Source organism: Ranitomeya variabilis, chromosome 4 (genome assembly GCF_051348905.1).
Source record: "Ranitomeya variabilis isolate aRanVar5 chromosome 4, aRanVar5.hap1, whole genome shotgun sequence".
NCBI classification, from domain to species: domain Eukaryota; kingdom Metazoa; phylum Chordata; class Amphibia; order Anura; family Dendrobatidae; genus Ranitomeya; species Ranitomeya variabilis.
This window is the reverse complement of record NC_135235.1, coordinates 412,199,714-412,218,362: the sequence shown is the minus strand read 5'-3', so window position 1 is coordinate 412,218,362 and position 18,649 is coordinate 412,199,714. Positions and strand designations below refer to the sequence as shown.

Sequence of the window (18,649 nt, the reverse complement as noted above, 5' to 3'; positions counted from 1 at the left end):
TGAGGGGACAATGCATACCCGGCTTATACTCGAGACCCAGTTTTCTGTGGTAAAATTAGGTGCCTCATCTTATACTCGAATATATACGGTATATCATAATTTTTGAGATTGACACAAAGTTTAGTTTCACAGTTTGCTGCTTCAGTATAGTTAGATATTTTAGTCAGATGTTTCTATAGTATACAGAAGTACAATCAGTGCTTATTCCCTCACTGCTTTTTGCCACATTTTTTCTGTTAATTTTTCAAGGGCAAAATCCTGCACACTGCAATGTCAGCAAAGTAAATGAGATTTCTAAAATATCCTGCACATGCAAAATTTTTTTTCATGTGGATCTGAACCAGCAAAGCGTTTTTTTTTGTTTTGTTTTTTTAAATCTTGCAGCATGTCAATTCTTTAAGCGTTTTCCACCCAAGTGAATGGGGAAAAAAACGCAAGTAAAAATGCATTAAAAAATGTGAGTATTTTAAGCAGAAATTTTCGTGTAAACACTTAGAAACATATCCTGAAAAATGCTCAACCTGTGCACATACTCTTACAAGCATTTCATACGTTTTTAAACTTTTATTGACAAATACAAAACAATTCATTGATACTAAGACTCAATATTACAGTGTTTAATTCCAGTCCTGCCTATAGGGATGCCGAAATTCAGCCATATTATGACTGACTATCTGAAAAAGAACCTTAAAGAGAATGTCATCAGGTTTTTGCTACCTCATCTGAAAACAGACTGATGTAGGTAAAGAGACCGTGAATTCAATGATGTGTCACTTAGTTTACTGGGTGCAGCCATTCTGACACAATCAGAGCTTTTACATTTAGCAAGGCGGCAGAGCTGAGGAAGCTGCCCCCGCCCACACCAGGCTCCGTATATAGTCAGTGAGGTGCTCATTACAGCAGGGGGCTTGCCGGATCAGGAGGCATGAGCTGCTGTGTCCAGCAATGATAAGCTCCTGGAGCTAAAACAATCACTGCAAGCAAACGAAATCACAGAGCTTGACAAGAGAGGCATCACTAAAATCTGCGTTTTAACCACTACAGCATGGGGTCTCCAGATTACATAGCAAAAACAAAACCTGCTAACAGATTCCCTTTAAAGTCTCATTATTAAATGTGTAGTATGATAATCTATAATAGAAAAGCAGGGTCCCCGCAACTTCATTCTTTTCATAGACAATAACATTTCTTCTCAATTCTTTCCACAATGAATTACAACCACAGGTTACCTCCGTTAGAAACATTTTAGGGTTTGTGAAATCTAGGAAAATTTCTCAAAAGGAGATTTTTTTAATTGGCTGTTTTACATGCGTGAACCTGTTTTATTAAAATTGTTCATTTTTGCTTAAACGTTTTTTGACATAATTAGCATGGAAACAACACCCTGTTTTTTTTTCAATAAATGCTTCTTATGCTATAGATAAAAATGACTTCTTTCAAGAGTGAATTTTCTGATGGCTAACAAGAGTTGATTTTTGAGTAAAACATTTTCCACATTCAGTACATGAAAATGGTCTCTCCCCAGAATGAACTCTACAATGATAAACAAGTTTGGATTTCTTGATAAAACATTTTCCACATTCAGAACATGAATATGGCTTTATTTCAGAGTGAATTTTTTGATGGTTAACAAGATATGATTTCTGGTTAAAACATTTTCCACATTCAGAACATGAAAATGGTTGCTCCCCTGTGTGAGTTCTCTGATGATCCCTAAGTTTGGTTTTAGTAATAAAACATGTCCCACATTCTGAACACAAATATGGCTTTTCCCCTGTGTGAATCCTCTGATGTTCAACAAGAGAAGGTTTCTGAGCAAAACATATCCCACATTCAGAACATGAGTAAGGTTTCTCCCCTGTGTGAGTTCTCTGATGCTCTCTTTCCTTTGCTTTACTAGCAAAACATTTTTCACATTTAGAGCAAGAAAATGGTTTCTCCCCAGTGTGAGTTCTTTGATGTTGAACAAGGTGAGGTTTTTGAGTAAAACATTTCCCACATTCAGAACATGCAAATGGTTTCTCTCCCGAGTGAATTTTTCTATGTTTAAAAAGAAAGGATTTCTGATTAAAAGATTTCCCACATTCCAAACACGTAAATGGCTTCTGGCCTGTGTGAATCATTTCATGTTGATTGAGAACTGATTTACGTGTAAAACATTTTCCACATTCTGAACAGGAGTATGGCTTCTTCCCTGTGTGAATTTTTTTATGTTGGAAAAGATTTGCATTTTTTGTAAACTGCTTTCCACATTCACCACATTGAAACATTCCACCCTCTGTCTGGTTTGTAACAAATTGTGATTGGTTAGGAGAACATTCTTCAAGATTAGAGAACAGCTCTGTAGTATGAAGTTCCATAGGTACAATATGAGTGAGATTTTCTGCTGACGAGTGTTGCAAGGTATCTTTCACGTCTTCTATATAATTTGGAGTTGCACAGCAGTTTTCTTCCAAGTTCTTACTAGGATTTTCTGCTAAATAAAAAATAGATTTGATTATACTTTTTGGTTTTACAAACCACAAAATAGACTTATTTTATAATGCTTCTCAGATTTTAACTTAATGTATGACAAAGACATGTATTTACATGGTAGTCACTTATTTACAGGTATCTACTATATAATTGTCTAAGGGGTACTTCCGTCTTTCTGTCCTTCTGTCTGTCTGTCACGGATATTCATTGGTTGCAGCCTCTGTCTGTCATGGAATCCAAGTTGCTGATTGGTCGTGGCAAAACGCCCACGACCAATCAGCGACGCGCACAGTCCGGAAGAAAATGACCGCTCCTTACTCCCCGCACTCAGTGCCCGGTGCCCGCATACTCCCCTCCGGTCACCGCTCACACAGGGTTAATGCCGGCGGTAACGGACCGCGTTATGCCACGGGTAACGCACTCCGTAACCGCTGCTATTAACCCTGTGTGTCCCCAATTTTTTACTATTGATGCTGCCTATGCGGCATCAATAGTAAAAAATGTAATGTTAAAAATAATTAAAAAAACCTGCTCGCGAGACTGCTAAGTCATCTGGGTAATTTCGCAATGCATCCTGGGAACGGAAGATGGCGGCCGGCGCGAGCGGCTCGGCGGAGCTTCGGTGGATCCCAAGCGTCAGTAACCGCTTCCTGGATCCAGGCGCCAACGGAAGGTGAGTATATAACTATTTTTTAATTTTCATTTTTTTTTTTAACAGGGATATCATGCCCACATTGCTATATACGTGGGCTGCGCAATATACAACGTGGGCTGCGCAATATACTACGTGGGCTGCGCAATATACTACATGGGCTGCGCAATGTACTACGTGGACTGCGCAATGTACTGCGTGGGCTGCGCAATGTACTGCGTGGGCTGCGCAATGTACTGCGTTGGCTGCGCAATGTATTGCGTTGGCTGCGCAATGTACTGCGTTGGCTGCGCAATGTACTGCGTTGGCTGCGCAATGTACTGCGTTGGCTGCGCAATGTACTGCGTGGGCTGCGCAATGTACTGCGTGGGCTGCGCAATGTACTGCGTGGGCTGCGCAATGTACGGTACTGCGTGGGCTGCGCAATGTACTGCGTGGGCTGCGCAATGTACTGCGTGGCTGTGCAATATACTACGTGGGCTGTGCTATACACTACGCATACATATTCTAGAATACCCGATGCGTTAGAATCGGGCCACCATCTAGTGTGTAATAATTACCTTATCTGAACCTCTGTCTTACCCTTGTCAGCACATTCGATCCATCCATACGGAGTACTCCAAAGGTATAAAAGACTACCTGAATATCAATTTTATAGGTCTATTCCAGGATAATATCAACTTTTTTTCTAATAGCTAGTTTTAACAGGATAATATGCTGTGTAGAATAGACACACTAATTCTATTTACAGTACTTGTCAAAAGTTTGCACACTGTAGACTCAGACTGAAGGCAGAAAAACTACAACACCGCTGAAACAAATATGTATAGGATTCCTCAAAGTACTCCCCCTTTTAGGGCTCGCTCACGTGAGCGTATAAGTTGAGAAGATTTCGCATTGCACTCTGACCAATGTTAGCAACTTAGTCAGCGCTCATCGAGTTTTTCCTCAGCTCTAATTAGACTGAGAAAAAAAATGTCAGCATGCTGCGAGTGGATGCGAGAATATGATCACACTCGCCAATGAAAGTCAATGTGGGCGAGGGAAACAAAAAGCACTGCACAAAGACCATGCGGGTGTCGTTTGATTACACACACACACACACACACACACACACACACACACACACCCCTCAAATAAAACCCGACATTTAATCAATCAAGTGCATTAAGTTCACAGCCCGAACAGTCAGGATAGAATAGAATAGATATGTAGATTAGATAGACAAATTTAATGTCACAAGCCAACTACATATAATAAACTAACACCCTTTAGTGACTTTCATGTGGCACTAATGGGTGTTTAGTCTTGTTAAACCTATTAAATAAATAACTAAAATAAAAAAAAAATGACATGTGCCCCCCCTATATTTAATAACCAGCTAAGGAAAAGCAGACAGGTGTGGGCTTATATAATCAGGCTGGGAAGAGACAGATAATCATTAACCTTTCTCAGCCTATTAATATCAGCTCACAGCTGTCTGCTTTGCCTTTGCTGATTACAAAAAAATGAGGGGAACCTAATGTCATTGTTATTTTTTTTAATATATATATATCAACGTTGTGGGCATGCAATGGATTACATCGTAGCTGAGGGGATTGTTTTCTAATAAGTGGTGAACGAGGGATTGTTTCTTGCCTTTATTTCATTCTCTCCTTTTCTGTCTCTCAGGTTCCCTTACTTCGGATGTTAGTTTTGTTTTTAAATTAAATTGGTGAATGAGGTGTAGGGGAGTGTTTAATTACACTTTTTTTCTGTGTGTGTTTTTATATATGATTACTGGGTTAGTAATGGGGGTGTCTGATAGACGGCTTTCCATTACTAACCCCTGGGCTTGATGCTAGCTGACATTGCAAAGCTAACATTAAACCCATAAACCAATACCCCATTTGCCACCACACCAAGTTAATCAGGAAGAGCTGGACAAAGTACCAGAATTGGCGCATCTAATGAATGTGCCAATTCTGGGGAGGCTGCAGGCTGGTATTTTTAGGCTGGGAAGGGTAGAATAACCATAGACCTTCCCAGCCTATTAATATCAGCTCACAGCTGTCTGCTTTGCTTTCGCTGGTTATCAAAAATGGAGGGAACCCCATTTCATTTTTTTTCAATTATTTAATGTTTAAAAAGGCAAAACATCCTTTAGTGCCACATCAAAGGCAATAAAGGGTGACATTTTATTATATGTATGGGGCTTGTGAAATGAAATGTCTACATAATATCTATATATTCTACCTATATCTGTGTATAAGATTGCTTTATTAGTTTGAAAACGGGCATTAAATTACAGAGAATTACAGCATGTAAAAGATGCATTGCATATGGATTGCATAAGCATGTCATACAGATGCTAGTTGAGAAAAGTCGCATTGTACTCGCATGACACTGGTCCTACTTTTCTGGCTCAACATTGGACCAATTCTTTTTATACGCTAGTGCGACTCAAGCCTTATTCTGATGAGAACACACTCTTGGCGTTCTGTCTAGCAGCTTCATCAGATAGTCACCTGGAATGGCTTACCAAATGTCTTGAAGGAGTTCCCAGAGGTGCTGAGCACTTGTTGGTTGCTTTATTTTCACTCTATAATGCAACTCATCCCAAAGCATCTCAATTGGGTTGAGGGAGGGTGATTGTGGCGGCTATATCATCTGACGCAGAACTAATCCTAGTAAACATATAATCCAAGCTTACTTCTGGCTGTGATGGAAAGTAATCAAGTTCACTAGAGACACTCAGTCCCAGCTCGAAACCACAAAATATCACTTATTGACACTGATGATTCAATTGTGAAATATTTTTCTATCTATCTTCATTTCAAAACCATATTACAAATTCTCTCCAAAGCAAACAAATACAGAAATACATTTCCAAATACTCCATGCAACATGGGAAATGTCCATGACATGTCATGCATGGGGGTCTTCAGCAGATCCACATCTGTCATAACTATTCATAGTAGGACACACGCTTTAAACACCACTGTCAAAGATTGAAAGCGGCATTTAACAGGTTGATAGTCAAGATTAATAGCCGTGGGTGGAGCTCCACTCCACAAGCAGATGTTAGAGGAATACACATACTGGTTTGTTTCACACGTTACTTTACTACTTGTTTGCATGTGTGTTACTTCAGCGTTTTGCTGCCTTCAGTCTAAATCTAGAATGTGCACATTATAATAAGACTAAGGAAAACCATAACATGAACAGGTGTGTCCAAACTTTTGACTTGTACTGTATATGCCAAAAACATCAGTGTACTCTACTAGCCTGTACAATTACAAGCGCTCTATCCTATAGAGCATATGTGGGATGTAGTGGAACAGGAGATATGTATCTGATATAAAAGCGCCAAATTAGTGACGGTAGTGTGAGTCTGTCACCCCAAAACTCAATTTAAGCTAATCAGATAGTCATATCGGGGAATTAGCCCCTATAAAAACCATATCTGTTGTTTAATTTTCTCGACTTGGATCATTCAGAAACTAGTCCTTAGGTATGCAAATAAGAGGGCTAATAGCACTCTTGGTGTGGACAAACTCTCAATGCACCGTACTGCCCCTCCCCCTTTGCGGATTGATAGTGCTTGCTTGCCCTGAGCGAGCGCAGTCTGAAATGAAAACTCGGCTGTATGCATACACACTGACACTGCAGGAGTGGAGCAGGCGTGCACACATCCATCTCTGGTCTGCTGCAGCCACTCATCTCCATGGATCAGAGTAGAGCGGACACAGCAGACACGAGGGAGGGATGCAAGTGTCTGCTCTTTTCCTGCACTGACACTGTGCGCTCTGCTCATGAAGGGTCAGTGAATGTGTGGAGAGCCGTTTTCCAGTCTAGGCTGTACTTACTCTAGGTAAGTCAATACCATCAATCAACAAAAGAGGAGGAGGCAGAACAGAACACAGAGCTTGGCCACAGCAAGAAAGCACCCAGTATCCTCATTTACATAATAAATTAAGATCAATTTCTGGATAATCATAGTTGAGAAAACCAAGCATCAATCATGTTTTTTTTAGAGGTTAAGTCTCCTATATGATTATTTGATTGGTTTAAATTGAGTTTTAGGGGGTCACATATTTCCTTTAAAATAGAGTAAAACCTCACTAGGATCCAGGAGCGTTCTAAAAATCGTAGGGCCTCATAGGAACACAAATTGCCACCCTCCCCCCCCCAAAAAAAAAACTCAGTAGGGTCATAGAAGTTGTCCAGACAAGTCTGTAGGTTCAGTTGCTTATCAGCATGGCCTGGAAGTTGGGACATGAATGGCAGAAGTGGCCGGATGCTGGTCAGGGGTGGGGCGATTCAGCAGCTGCATGGTATGTCTCCATTGAGGGTACCAGGGCTGTGGATTCGGTAAGCCAAACCTCAGACTCAATTTCCCTGACTCCCGACTCCACAGCACTGCCTCACTACTGAGCATGTACATAAAGTGCTGCACAGATTCATCTCACCTAACAGCCGAGATCCTTAGATCAGGAACAGAACAGACCTTTATAGGACATTTCATAACTTTCCTAAATGATTATGAATCCACTTACAGCATATCCTGCACTGAACGACTGAACATAATTTATTATATATTTTAGGAGTCGGTCCATTTTATACCGACTCCAAACCCAACTACACCAAAATGGACTCCGACTCCACAGCCCTGGAGGTTACACCACTGTCTATACAGTAACAGACAAAAGTAGTCTGGTCCAATGAGAGGTACATGGGCTCTAACATCTGGCACATTCAGAGATTTTCAACAGCCATAGTACACACACAGCTGTGTTACAGCTAAAGTCCACATTTGGGATGGGCACCATACTTTGATCTCTGGATCTCTGTATTACTCCATGTGCATTTATTGCCCACTTTCTTGTCCTCCATGTTGTGTCACATTGCCATCATGATAACTTTCTGCTCAGATATTCATACTTGTTTGTCATTGTTGTACATGCAGCCAGGGCCGCCATCAGGGCATTACTGCCCTTACTGCTGTATGGGGCCCGGTGAGCAGCAGTACAGAGAGGAGCCCCCAGGTTTGGGGCCCAGCTCTTGTGCTTCTGCTCACCAGGCCCCATCGTGCACTAAAGTGCTGTGCGCTGCGGTGCACACATAGGCGCTGGGGCCCGGCAGCTTTCTCGGAGCTGTGCACGGCCGTCTAACCTTGATGACTGCGCAGCTCCTGCTCTCTCAAGTCTTCTCTGTACTTCCGGTCAGAAGACAGTGTGTACGCTGCGCTGCTGGGGAACGTCTGTGAGATATGTATAAGTGTTTTCTTTATAAAATGAATTCAGTGGGTACTGCAAGTGACTATGTACACTGACACTATATACAGAGCTACTGTGTATAATGTCACTGGTGATCACTGTATTACCTATACACAGACAGTATATATAGTTACATAGTTATTAAGGTTGAAGGAAGACTTTAAGTCCATCTAGTTCAACCCATAGCCTAACATGCCCTAACATGTTGATCCAGGGGAAGGCAAAAAAACCCAATGTGGTAAGAGTAAGCTCCACCACGGGGAAAAAAATTCCTTCCCGACCCCACATACGGCAATCAGACTAGTTCCCTGGATCAACACCTTATCAAGGAATCTAATATATATACCCTGTAACATTATACTTTTCCAGAAAGGTATCCAGTCCCCTCTTAAATTTAAGTAATGAATCACTCATTACAACATCATACGGCAGAAAGTTCCATAGTCTCACTGCTCTTACAGTAAAGAATCCGCGTCTGTTATTATGCTTAAACCTTTTTTCCTCCAGACGTAGAGGATGCCCCCTTGTCCCTGTCACCGGTCTATGATTAAAAAGATCATCAGAAAGGTCTTTGTACTGTCCCCTCATATATTTATACATTAACATAAAATCACCCCTTAGCCTTCGTTTTTCCAAATTAAATAGCCCCAAGTGTAATAACCTATCTTGGTATTGCAGACCCCCCAGTCCTCTAATAACCTTGGTGGCTCTTCTCTGCACCCGCTCCAGTTCAGCTATGTCTTTCTTATACAGCGGAGACCAGAACTGTGCACAGTATTCTAAGTGTGGTCGCACTAGTGACTTGTATAGAGGTAAAATTATGTTCTCCTCATGAGCATCTATGCCTCTTTTAATGCATCCCATTATTTTATTTGCCTTTGTAGCAGCTGCCTGACACTGGCCACTGAATATGAGTTTGTCATCCACCCATACACCCAGGTCTTTTTCATTGACGGTTTTGCCCAGAGTTTTAGAATTAAGCACATAGTTAAGACATCTTATTACTTCTACCCAAGTGCATGACCTTACATTTATCCCCATTAAAGCTCATTTGCCATTTATCAGCCCAAGCTTCTAGTTTACATAAATCATCCTGTAATATAAAATTGTCCTCCTCTGTATTGATTACCCTGCAGAGTTTAGTGTCATCTGCAAATATTGAAATTCTACTCTGAATGCCCCCTACAAGGTCATTAATAAATATGTTAAAAAGAAGAGGGCCCAATATTGACCCCTGTGGTACCCCACTACTAACCGCGACCCAGTCTGAGTGTGCTCCATTAATAACCACCCTTTGTTTCCTATCCCTGAGCCAGCTCTAAACCCACTTACACATATTTTCCCCTATCCCCATTATTCTCATTTTATGTATCAACCTTTTGTGTGGCACCGTATCAAAAGCTTTTGAAAAGTCCATATACACTACATCTACTGGGTTCCCTTGGTCCAGTCCGGAACTTACCTCTTCATAGAAGCTGATCAAATTAGTCTGACATGAACGGTCCCTAGTAAACCCGTGCTGATACTGGGTCATGAGGTTATTCCTCTTCAGATACTCCAGTATAGCATCCCTTAGAATGCCCTCCAGGATTTTACCCACAGTAGAGGTTAAGCTTACTGGCCTATAATTTCCGAGTTCAGTTTTTGTCCCCTTTTTGAATATTGGCACCACATTTGCTAAACGCCAGTCCTGTGGTACAGACCCTGTTATTATGGACTCTTTAAAGATTAAAAATAATGGTCTATCAATGACTGTACTTAATTCCTGCAGTACTCGGGGGTGTATCCCATCCGGGCCCGGAGATTTGTCAATTTTTGTGATTTTTAGACGCCGCCGTACTTCCTGCTGGGTTAAGCAGGTAACATTTAATTGGGAATTTTTATCACTAGTCATATTGGCTGCCATGGGATTTTCTTTTGTAAATACTGATGAAAAAAAGTCATTTAGCATATTGGCTTTTTCCTCATCCTCTTCCACCATTTCACCCAGACTATTTTTAAGGGGGCCAACACTATCATTTTTTAGTTTCTTACTATTTATGTAGTTAAAGAATATTTTGGGGTTATTTTTGCTCTCACTGGCAATGAGTCTCTCTGTCTCAATCTTTGCTGCCTTGATTTGCTTTTTACAGAATTCATTTAATTTTTTGTATTTATTTAATGCCTCCTCACTACCTATTTCCTTTAATTCTCTAAATGCTTTCTTTTTGTCACTTATTGCGCCCCTTACAGCTTTATTTAGCCATATTGGTTTCCTCCTATTTCTAGTATGTTTATTTCCATACGTATATACTGTGCACAGGTCCTATCCAGGATGCTAATAAACCTCTCCCATTTTCTTTGTGTATTTTTATGTCTCAGGATATCGTCCCAGTTAATTGCACCAAGATCCTCTCTCATCCGTTGGAAATTTGCCCTCCTGAAGTTTAGTGTCCTTGTCACCCCTCTACTACACATCTTATTAAAGGAGACATGAAAACTTATTATTTTGTGATCACTATTCCCCAAGTGACCCCCAACCCTTATATTTGATATGCGGTCTGGCCTGTTGGTTAATATTAGGTCTAGCAGTGCCCCCCTTCTTGTTGGGTCCTGAACCAGTTGTGAAAGGTAATTGTCTCTCATAGTTGTCAAAAACCGATTACCTTTACTGGAACTGCATGTTTCTGTTCCCCAATCTATTTCAGGGTAGTTGAAGTCCCCCATAATAATGACTTCTCCTTGAGTCGCAGCTTCATCTATTTGCTTTACGAGGATATTCTCCATTGCTTCCATTATTTTTGGAGATTTATAACAAACCCCTATCAGTAATTTATTATTTTTTCCCCCTCCCCTTATCTCCACCCACAGGGACTCTACATTTTCATTAGATTCACCTATATTATCACGCAGGATGGTTTTTAAGGTCGATTTTACATACAGACACACCCCACCCCCTCGCTTATCTGTACGGTCATTTCTGAAAAGGCTATAGCCCTGCAAGTTAACAGCCCAGTCATGGCTCTCATCCAGCCATGTTTCAGATATCCCCACCATGTCATAATTATGTTCCAACAACATTAGTTCTAATTCGTCCATTTTGTTGGCAAGGCTTCTGGCATTAGTATACATGCACTTGATGTTCCTCTCTGTACCTCTATTCTTTCTTAAATTACTAACTGTTCTAACCCCACCCCCCATGCCACCGCCACCCCCAACTTCCTTATTTGTGCCCAGGTCTCTATCTGCACTATCTTCCCCTCCTATAAAATGAATACCCTCCTCCCCAATCTCTAGTTTAAACACTCCTCCAACCTTCTAGCCGTTTTCTCCTCCAGCACAGCTGCACCTTCCTCATTGAGGTGCAGCCCGTCCCTAGCGTAGAGCCTGTAGCCAACTGAGAAGTCGGCCCAGTTCTGCAGGAACCCAAACCCCTCCTTCCTACACCAATTCTTGAGCCACTTATTAACCTCCCTAATCTCCCGTTGCCTCTCTGGCGTGGCACGTGGTACAGGCAGTATTTCGGAAAATACCACGTTGGAGGTCCTTGCTTTCAGCTTGCAGCCTTATTCCCTGAAATCATCTTTAAGGACCTTCCATCTACCTCTAACTTTGTCATTTGTGCCAATGTGCACAATGACCGCTGGGTCCTCACCAGCCCCTCCCAGTAATCTGTCCACCCGATCAGCGATGTGTCGGACTCGAGCGCCAGGTAGGCAGCACACCGTTCGACGACCCCTGTCTTTGTGACAGATTGCCCTATCTGTTCCCCTAATAATTGAGTCCCCCACTACCAGCACCTGTCTGGCCTGCCCTGCTCTCCTATTTCCCTCCTTACTGGAGCAGTCACTCCTCCGGCTTTCAGAGGACATGCCTGGCTGCAGCAGTGCTACCCCTGTACTGGTACCCCCCTCATCTGCCAACTTAGCAAACTTATTGAGGTGAGCCAGATCAGGACTAGCCTCCCTGGCACTCTTCCCTCTACCCCGCTTTCTGAATGTCACCCAGCTACCTACTTCACTGTCCTGCAGCTCCATCCTACCATCCCCCTCCTCATCTATCCCATTGAGTGTCTGCTCTGTGAGCAGAAGACTCCTCTCCATATTGTCTATGGATCTCAGTGTTGCCAGCTGCACATTTAGATCCAGAATCTGGGATTCCAAATGCACAACGTGCTCACATCTCGCACAGCAGTATGCACCCTCAACCGGCTGATCAAGGACTGCATATATGTGGCAAGATGTGCACTGGATGGCATTAACAATAGTGGAGCACATTTCCTAATGGGGATTGCACCACACAGAAATGTTAAATAAAAAATTAATACAAGTATTAATTAAAAACAGACAGCAATTCCTCCCTTGGAAACTCCGATTCCAAAGTCACTGAATCACAAGTCACACTTACCGCCGTCCACACTAACGCTCAGGTCACACTCAGCTCGCTCACACTCGCTATGCTGAAGATTTATATATATATTTTTTTTCCTCTATTTCCGTTCAACAACAAGCCACCTTGCTGTTCAAATGCACTTCCAAAAAGTGCACTTCCATAGAGCTCCTGTGTATAATGTCACCAGTGATCACTGTATTACCTGTACACTGACACTATATACAGAGCTCCTGTGTATAATGTCACTGGTGATCACTGTACTACCTGTACACTGACACTATATACAGATCTCCTGTGTATAATGTCACCAGTTATCACTGTATTGCCTGTACACTGACACTATGCAGAGCTCCTGTGAATAATGTCATTGGTGATCACTGTATTTATTACCTGTACACTATACAGAGCTCCTATGTATAATCTCACCGGTGATCGCTGTATTAACTGTACAATGACACTATATACAGAGCTCCTGTGTATAATGTCACGGGTGATCTCTGTATTACCTGTACACTATATACAGAGCTCCTGTGTATAATGACACAAGTGATCACTGTATTGCCTGTACACTATACACAGAGCTCCTGTGTATGTCATTAATGATCACTGTATTACATGTACACTATACACTATATACAGAGCTCCCGTGTATAATGACAATAGTGATCAATGTATTATCAGTACACTATATACAGAACTCCTGTGTATAATGTCATTGGTGATCACTGTATTACCTGTACACTATACACTATATACAGAGCTCCTGTGTATAATGACACTATTGATCACTCTATTACCTGTACACTATACACTATATACAGAGCTCCTGTGTATGTCATTGGTGATCACTGTATTACCTGTACACTATATACAGAGCTCCTGTGTATAATGTCACTGGTGATCACTGTATTATCTGTACACTGACAGTAAATGCAAAGTTCCTGTGTATAACGGCACTTAGTATTCTGTTTTTTTAATTTTTAAAATGATAGTCACCATGTGGTTCGGCCATGGTGTGGTCATATTTGTCCCCTGTATGTGGTATTTGGTAACTATGTGATGATAATATGTGATCTGGTCATGGTGTGGCGTTATTTCCTTCTTGTATGTGGTATCATTTGGTCACTATGTGGTAGTAATATGTGGTCTCGTCCTGGTGTGAAGGTATTTGTCTCTTGTATGTGGTATGTGCTCAGTCTGGGCGCAGTGGTGAAATCTGAAGTTAGCCTGAAGTTCCATGACATTATATACACCTTTTTAAGGACGAGTACATGGGTGAAAATCCAGTTCCCTAACAGAATATTAAATATGACAAGATGAAACATTATTGTAAGGAAACGCTGTTACTTACCTATTCCAATACCTAATGGCATTTCCTCCTCCTTACACTGAAGATCAGTCTTCACATTAGTGACCTCATCTTCTCCGATATCTTCAGCCTTGATATCACGCAGATGTTCACTCTGAACAGACTAGGAAAAAATATATAAAGAACATATAAGTTTGGTCTATAGATGGAAGGTTATTATAGGACATCTGATGTGCCTCCTACCTGACGGATCTGCTGGACACCATTTTTCTCTGCATTATCTCGATGACTTAGAGGACTAGGGCTTCTATCTGGTTCATTTCTGTCCGTGGCTCCATCTGTGGTGGAAACAATGATACATTATCTAGAAGTCGGTAATGAGGTGTAACTAAGGAAAGACAACTTGTACGTTCGGACACCAGTACTGTTATGTGATCTTCACTGGCCACTTCTAAGCCGTTACGCTTAAGCTTAGTTTCTATCACGTTTAAAGGGATTGTCCAACCATGTGATATTGATGACCTGCCCCTATCCTCAGTAACCAGCACTAGAATGGCAGCTGCTTGTGGCAGCAGTAGTGAGGTGCCAAATTACAGAGAGGAGAAGAACATCCACAGGTGCCAGCAGGCGTTATCAGGGACAAACACCAACTTATAGATGACTTGATTTTTCACACATGTGGATCCATCATACATGGCAGTGTGATGGCTTCAACATGGCAGATATTTACATGCACTGGCATAGTGGTGAGCCTGAATACAGACTTCGGGTGTAAAAGCTTTGATGAATCGCCCCCTAACACTGTTGAAAGGGCTTTGAAAAGTCACAACAAATTTTGTGCAATGCAAAGTGACATAAAAATCTTGCAACTTATGCAGGGCTGGGGGGAGCCACAGCGGGATGGGAAATGGCTACACCTGCCTGTCAAATTCTCCAAAAGTGATGACATTTTTTATGTCAGAAATCCTACTTCAGTCCATAACTGGAGTAGCATTTCTGGCAAGGTGCCTCGAGTCGCACGACACAAAGATGCCCTAAATTAAGTGGCATGCGCCTCTTAATGAATTTGGTGCATCATACTTAAAGGGGTTTTCCCACGAACAAAGTACGTTTTAATTAATAGATCTTGGAATAATAATAATTTCCACAATTGGATTTGTTAAAAAAATGTTCCTGTGCCGAGATAATCTTATACATGTGGCCCTGCTGTGCATTGTGTAATTGCTGTGTCTGACTGTACAGGGACATGGTCTGATCATACCACAGCTTCTGGGCAGGGAAGGAATCAGAAAAGTATACAGGTATTACAGCACGGAAGCACAGCGGATTCTTTCACTGCCTGTTTTTAAGCAATGTTTCACCTCAAAGAAATAATAATTTTCAATCCTGTGCTGTCCTGCCTGTACACTCACTTTTGCATCCTCTCCTGCCCAGGATGTGATATGTTCCTGCATGGTCAGACACAGCAGGGGCACATATATAAGATTATCTCAGCACAAGAACATTTTTTTAAACACATTCAAATGTGGAACTTATTATTGTTTAATCTATTGATTAAAATGTTGATTATAATTAATTTTGTTCATGGGAAAACCCCTTTAAGTGAGGCCTCCATTAAGATTGGCATATTCAATGCCAGTCTAAAGAATCGGCTCCATAGTTGGCACGGAGCTGAATACAGTTTTCCCTACCTGTTGATGTGAGAAGATGGTCAGTAATGATGTCCATGTACAGATCCGTGTGTCCTTCTAAATACTCCCACTCCTCCATGGAGAAATGGACAGTGACATCCTGACACCTTATAGGAACCTGACACACAGTGATACAGTCATCATCATCATTAATTTGTAAAGCGCTGCGGAATATGTTGGCGCTATATAAATAAAAATTATTATTAATTATTATCATCCAGACACATCATCCCTTGTGTTACTGTATAATGCCCCAGCATTCCCAGCAGCGCTCACCTCTCCAGTCAGCAGCTCAATCATCTTGTTGGTGAGGTCCAGGATCTTCTGATCATTGTATCTCTCAGGTATCAGTGAGGGAGGTGGAGGCTCCATGATGAGGCTGTGGCTCCTGCTCCAACCTTCTGATACAGGATGATGTCTTGGTGCGGTAGACTCAGATTTCTTCTTAGCTAATACGTAATCCTGAGTGCGGAGGGAAACTGGTAATATCACTCGGTACATACCTAGAATAAATCACCTCCCCAGCAATGTTTCAGTTACACAGAAAGAAGTCATGCCCAATGACAAAACTACAGTACATTAGATGACCAATATCCCAGTCATCAGGCTGAACACATGCCTAACTTCTACACCTCAAACTGTGATGTGGGCATTATCAGCAGTTGGGGTGAGGCAGAGTTTTTAAAAACCTAATGAGTAACTTTTGTGTTTGCTTTAACCTCTTAATGATCAGGGGTATTTCCGTTTTTTTGTTTCCTTCTTCCCAGAGCCATAACTGTAGACAAACGGGGTCAGTGGGTGCCCTCGTCCGCTGGCCCGGCTGTCTTTAGCAAGACTGCATGGACCACGGCTCATACCACTGAACGCCCGCTCTATCTCCCCGTGGGCAATACACTACACAGACAACACAGGGTTAAGGTAAAACAGTGTGGCAATACTTTATTGAACCACAACACACAATAGCAAACAGAACAATCCCACCATGACTGGAATTGTTTGGTTACATGGGCGCATATAAAATATCACTGCGTCTCCACGTATTTCCAGTATGACACGATGTCGTAGCTCCCAGGGTCACATGGGCGCATATAAAATATCACTGCGTCTCCATGTATTTCCAGTATGACATGATGTCAGAGCTCCCAGGGTCGATACTCCATCTGTGGATGAACGCACAGAGAAGGGGTAACGACAAGCATAGGGAGATGACCAAGAACTGTCCATAGAGTCCATACAAGGTCCAAAGCCAGTTGACACGAGAGTCACCACCTGGCTTATCTGACCATCTCCATGGAACCAGGCGACCAGCGGGTCCCAACCCTGGCTTTCTCCAAACATATCCATGGTTCAGAGATGGTCACTGGATCAGATCTGTGTCCTTCCAACCGGAGCCGAATACCCCTAGGTTGTATCCTATAGAATCATAGATCAGTGTCCCTCGTGATGGTGCCATGATGAATTGGCTGCAGTCCTTTCTCTTGTCTGTTGGGTGGTTTGCAGAATGTCTGGCTGATAGCTCTGTATAACTTCAGACTCCCAGGATGTGATCTCTGAGTCTTTTTTTTTTTTTATACCCAAGGCATGTAAGCTATTTTTAGAATTACCCACTGTCTTTCAGTCCAACATCAAGATAAGGTAAACAATGGTGATGGGATTAAGTAGCACTATTAGCATATAAGCACACATCAATAAACAAAGCTTAACCCACTCAATGTACAGTCACTATTACAGACTTAAGGCTGAGTCACACATAACGATATCGTTAACGATATCGTTGCAACGTCATGCTTTTGGTGACGTAGCAACGATCCCGCTAACGATCTCGTTATGTGTGACAGCGACCAACGATCAGGCCCCTGCTGGGAGATCGTTGGGGAATGATCAGGACCATTTTTTGGTCGCTGATCACCCGCTGTCATCGCTGGATCGGCGTGTGTGATGCCGATCCAGCGATGTGTTCACTTGTAACCAGGGTAAATATCGGGTTACTAAGCGCAGGGCCACGCTTATTAACCCGATATTTACCCTGGTTACCATCAGGGGAACGACTTCGGCATCGTTGAAACTGTCTTCAACGATGCCGAAGTCCCCCTGCAGCATCCGTGTAACCATCGGGTTACTAAGTGCAGGGCCACGCTTAGTAACCCGATATTTACCCTGGTTACCATTGTAAAAGTAAAAAAAAAAAAAAAACAGTACATACTCACCTTCTGATGTCTGTCACGTCTGTTATGATCCTTAGTGGTTGAGGATCACAAAATACTCCAGCTAAGTAACAAAACATAGGACAAGCTCTAGAGAGGTGGCAAACTGGACTGACCGCAAATCTGAACCTATCCAACACACTAAAGGTAGCTGGTGAACGTGTCTAAAATCCTAGACGTCTCGAGCCAGCCTGAGGAACTAACTACCCCTAGAGAGAAAGAAAGACCTCACTTGCCTCCAGAGAAATAATCCCCAAAGATATAGAAGCCCCCAACAAATAATAACGGTGAGGTAAGAGGAAGGCACATACACAGGGGTGAAAGCAGATTCAGCAAATGAGGCCCACTAATACTAGATAGCAGAAAATAGAAAAGGGGTCTGTGCGGTCAGTAAAAAACCCTTACAAAATATCCACACTGAGATTTCAAGAACCCCCGCACCAACTAACGGTGTGGGGGGAGAAACTCAGTCCCCTAGAGCAACCAGCAAGCGAGGAAATCACATTTTAGCAAGCTGGACAAGAAACATGATGAATGCTGATAATCAAAAAATAAACAAACAAAAACTTAGCTTGTCTTGGAGAGACTGGGAGCAAGGTAGTCACAAGGAATCTGAAGAGCACTGAATACATTGAGAGCAGGCAAGGAACTGAGTATCCAGGTGAGCTAAATAGGAAACCAACCAAGGA

General features: G+C 42.1%; 1 protein-coding gene across 9 annotated transcripts in view; it reads right to left on the bottom strand.

Moving 5' to 3' along the window:
• Window positions 1-143: 143 nt before the first annotated feature.
• The window catches only part of LOC143765012 (uncharacterized), a 47,644-nt gene continuing 29,138 nt past the window's right edge, over window positions 144-18,649 (bottom strand). For 3 of the 9 annotated variants that reach the window (XM_077251223.1, XM_077251220.1, XM_077251221.1), the window contains exons 3-7: window positions 16,033-16,218; window positions 15,757-15,874; window positions 14,309-14,403; window positions 14,108-14,228; window positions 146-2,476 (exon numbers count right to left, since the gene is read on the bottom strand). In XM_077251223.1, coding sequence (XP_077107338.1) covers window positions 1,437-2,476; window positions 14,108-14,228; window positions 14,309-14,403; window positions 15,757-15,874; window positions 16,033-16,218 — 1,560 coding nt within the window. In that variant the 3' untranslated portion in view covers window positions 146-1,436. Of the gene's footprint in view, window positions 2,477-14,107; window positions 14,229-14,308; window positions 14,404-15,756; window positions 15,939-16,032; window positions 16,219-18,649 lie in introns of those variants that run through there. The other 6 variants (XM_077251218.1, XM_077251217.1, XM_077251219.1 and 3 more) reach the window with 5 other exon arrangements.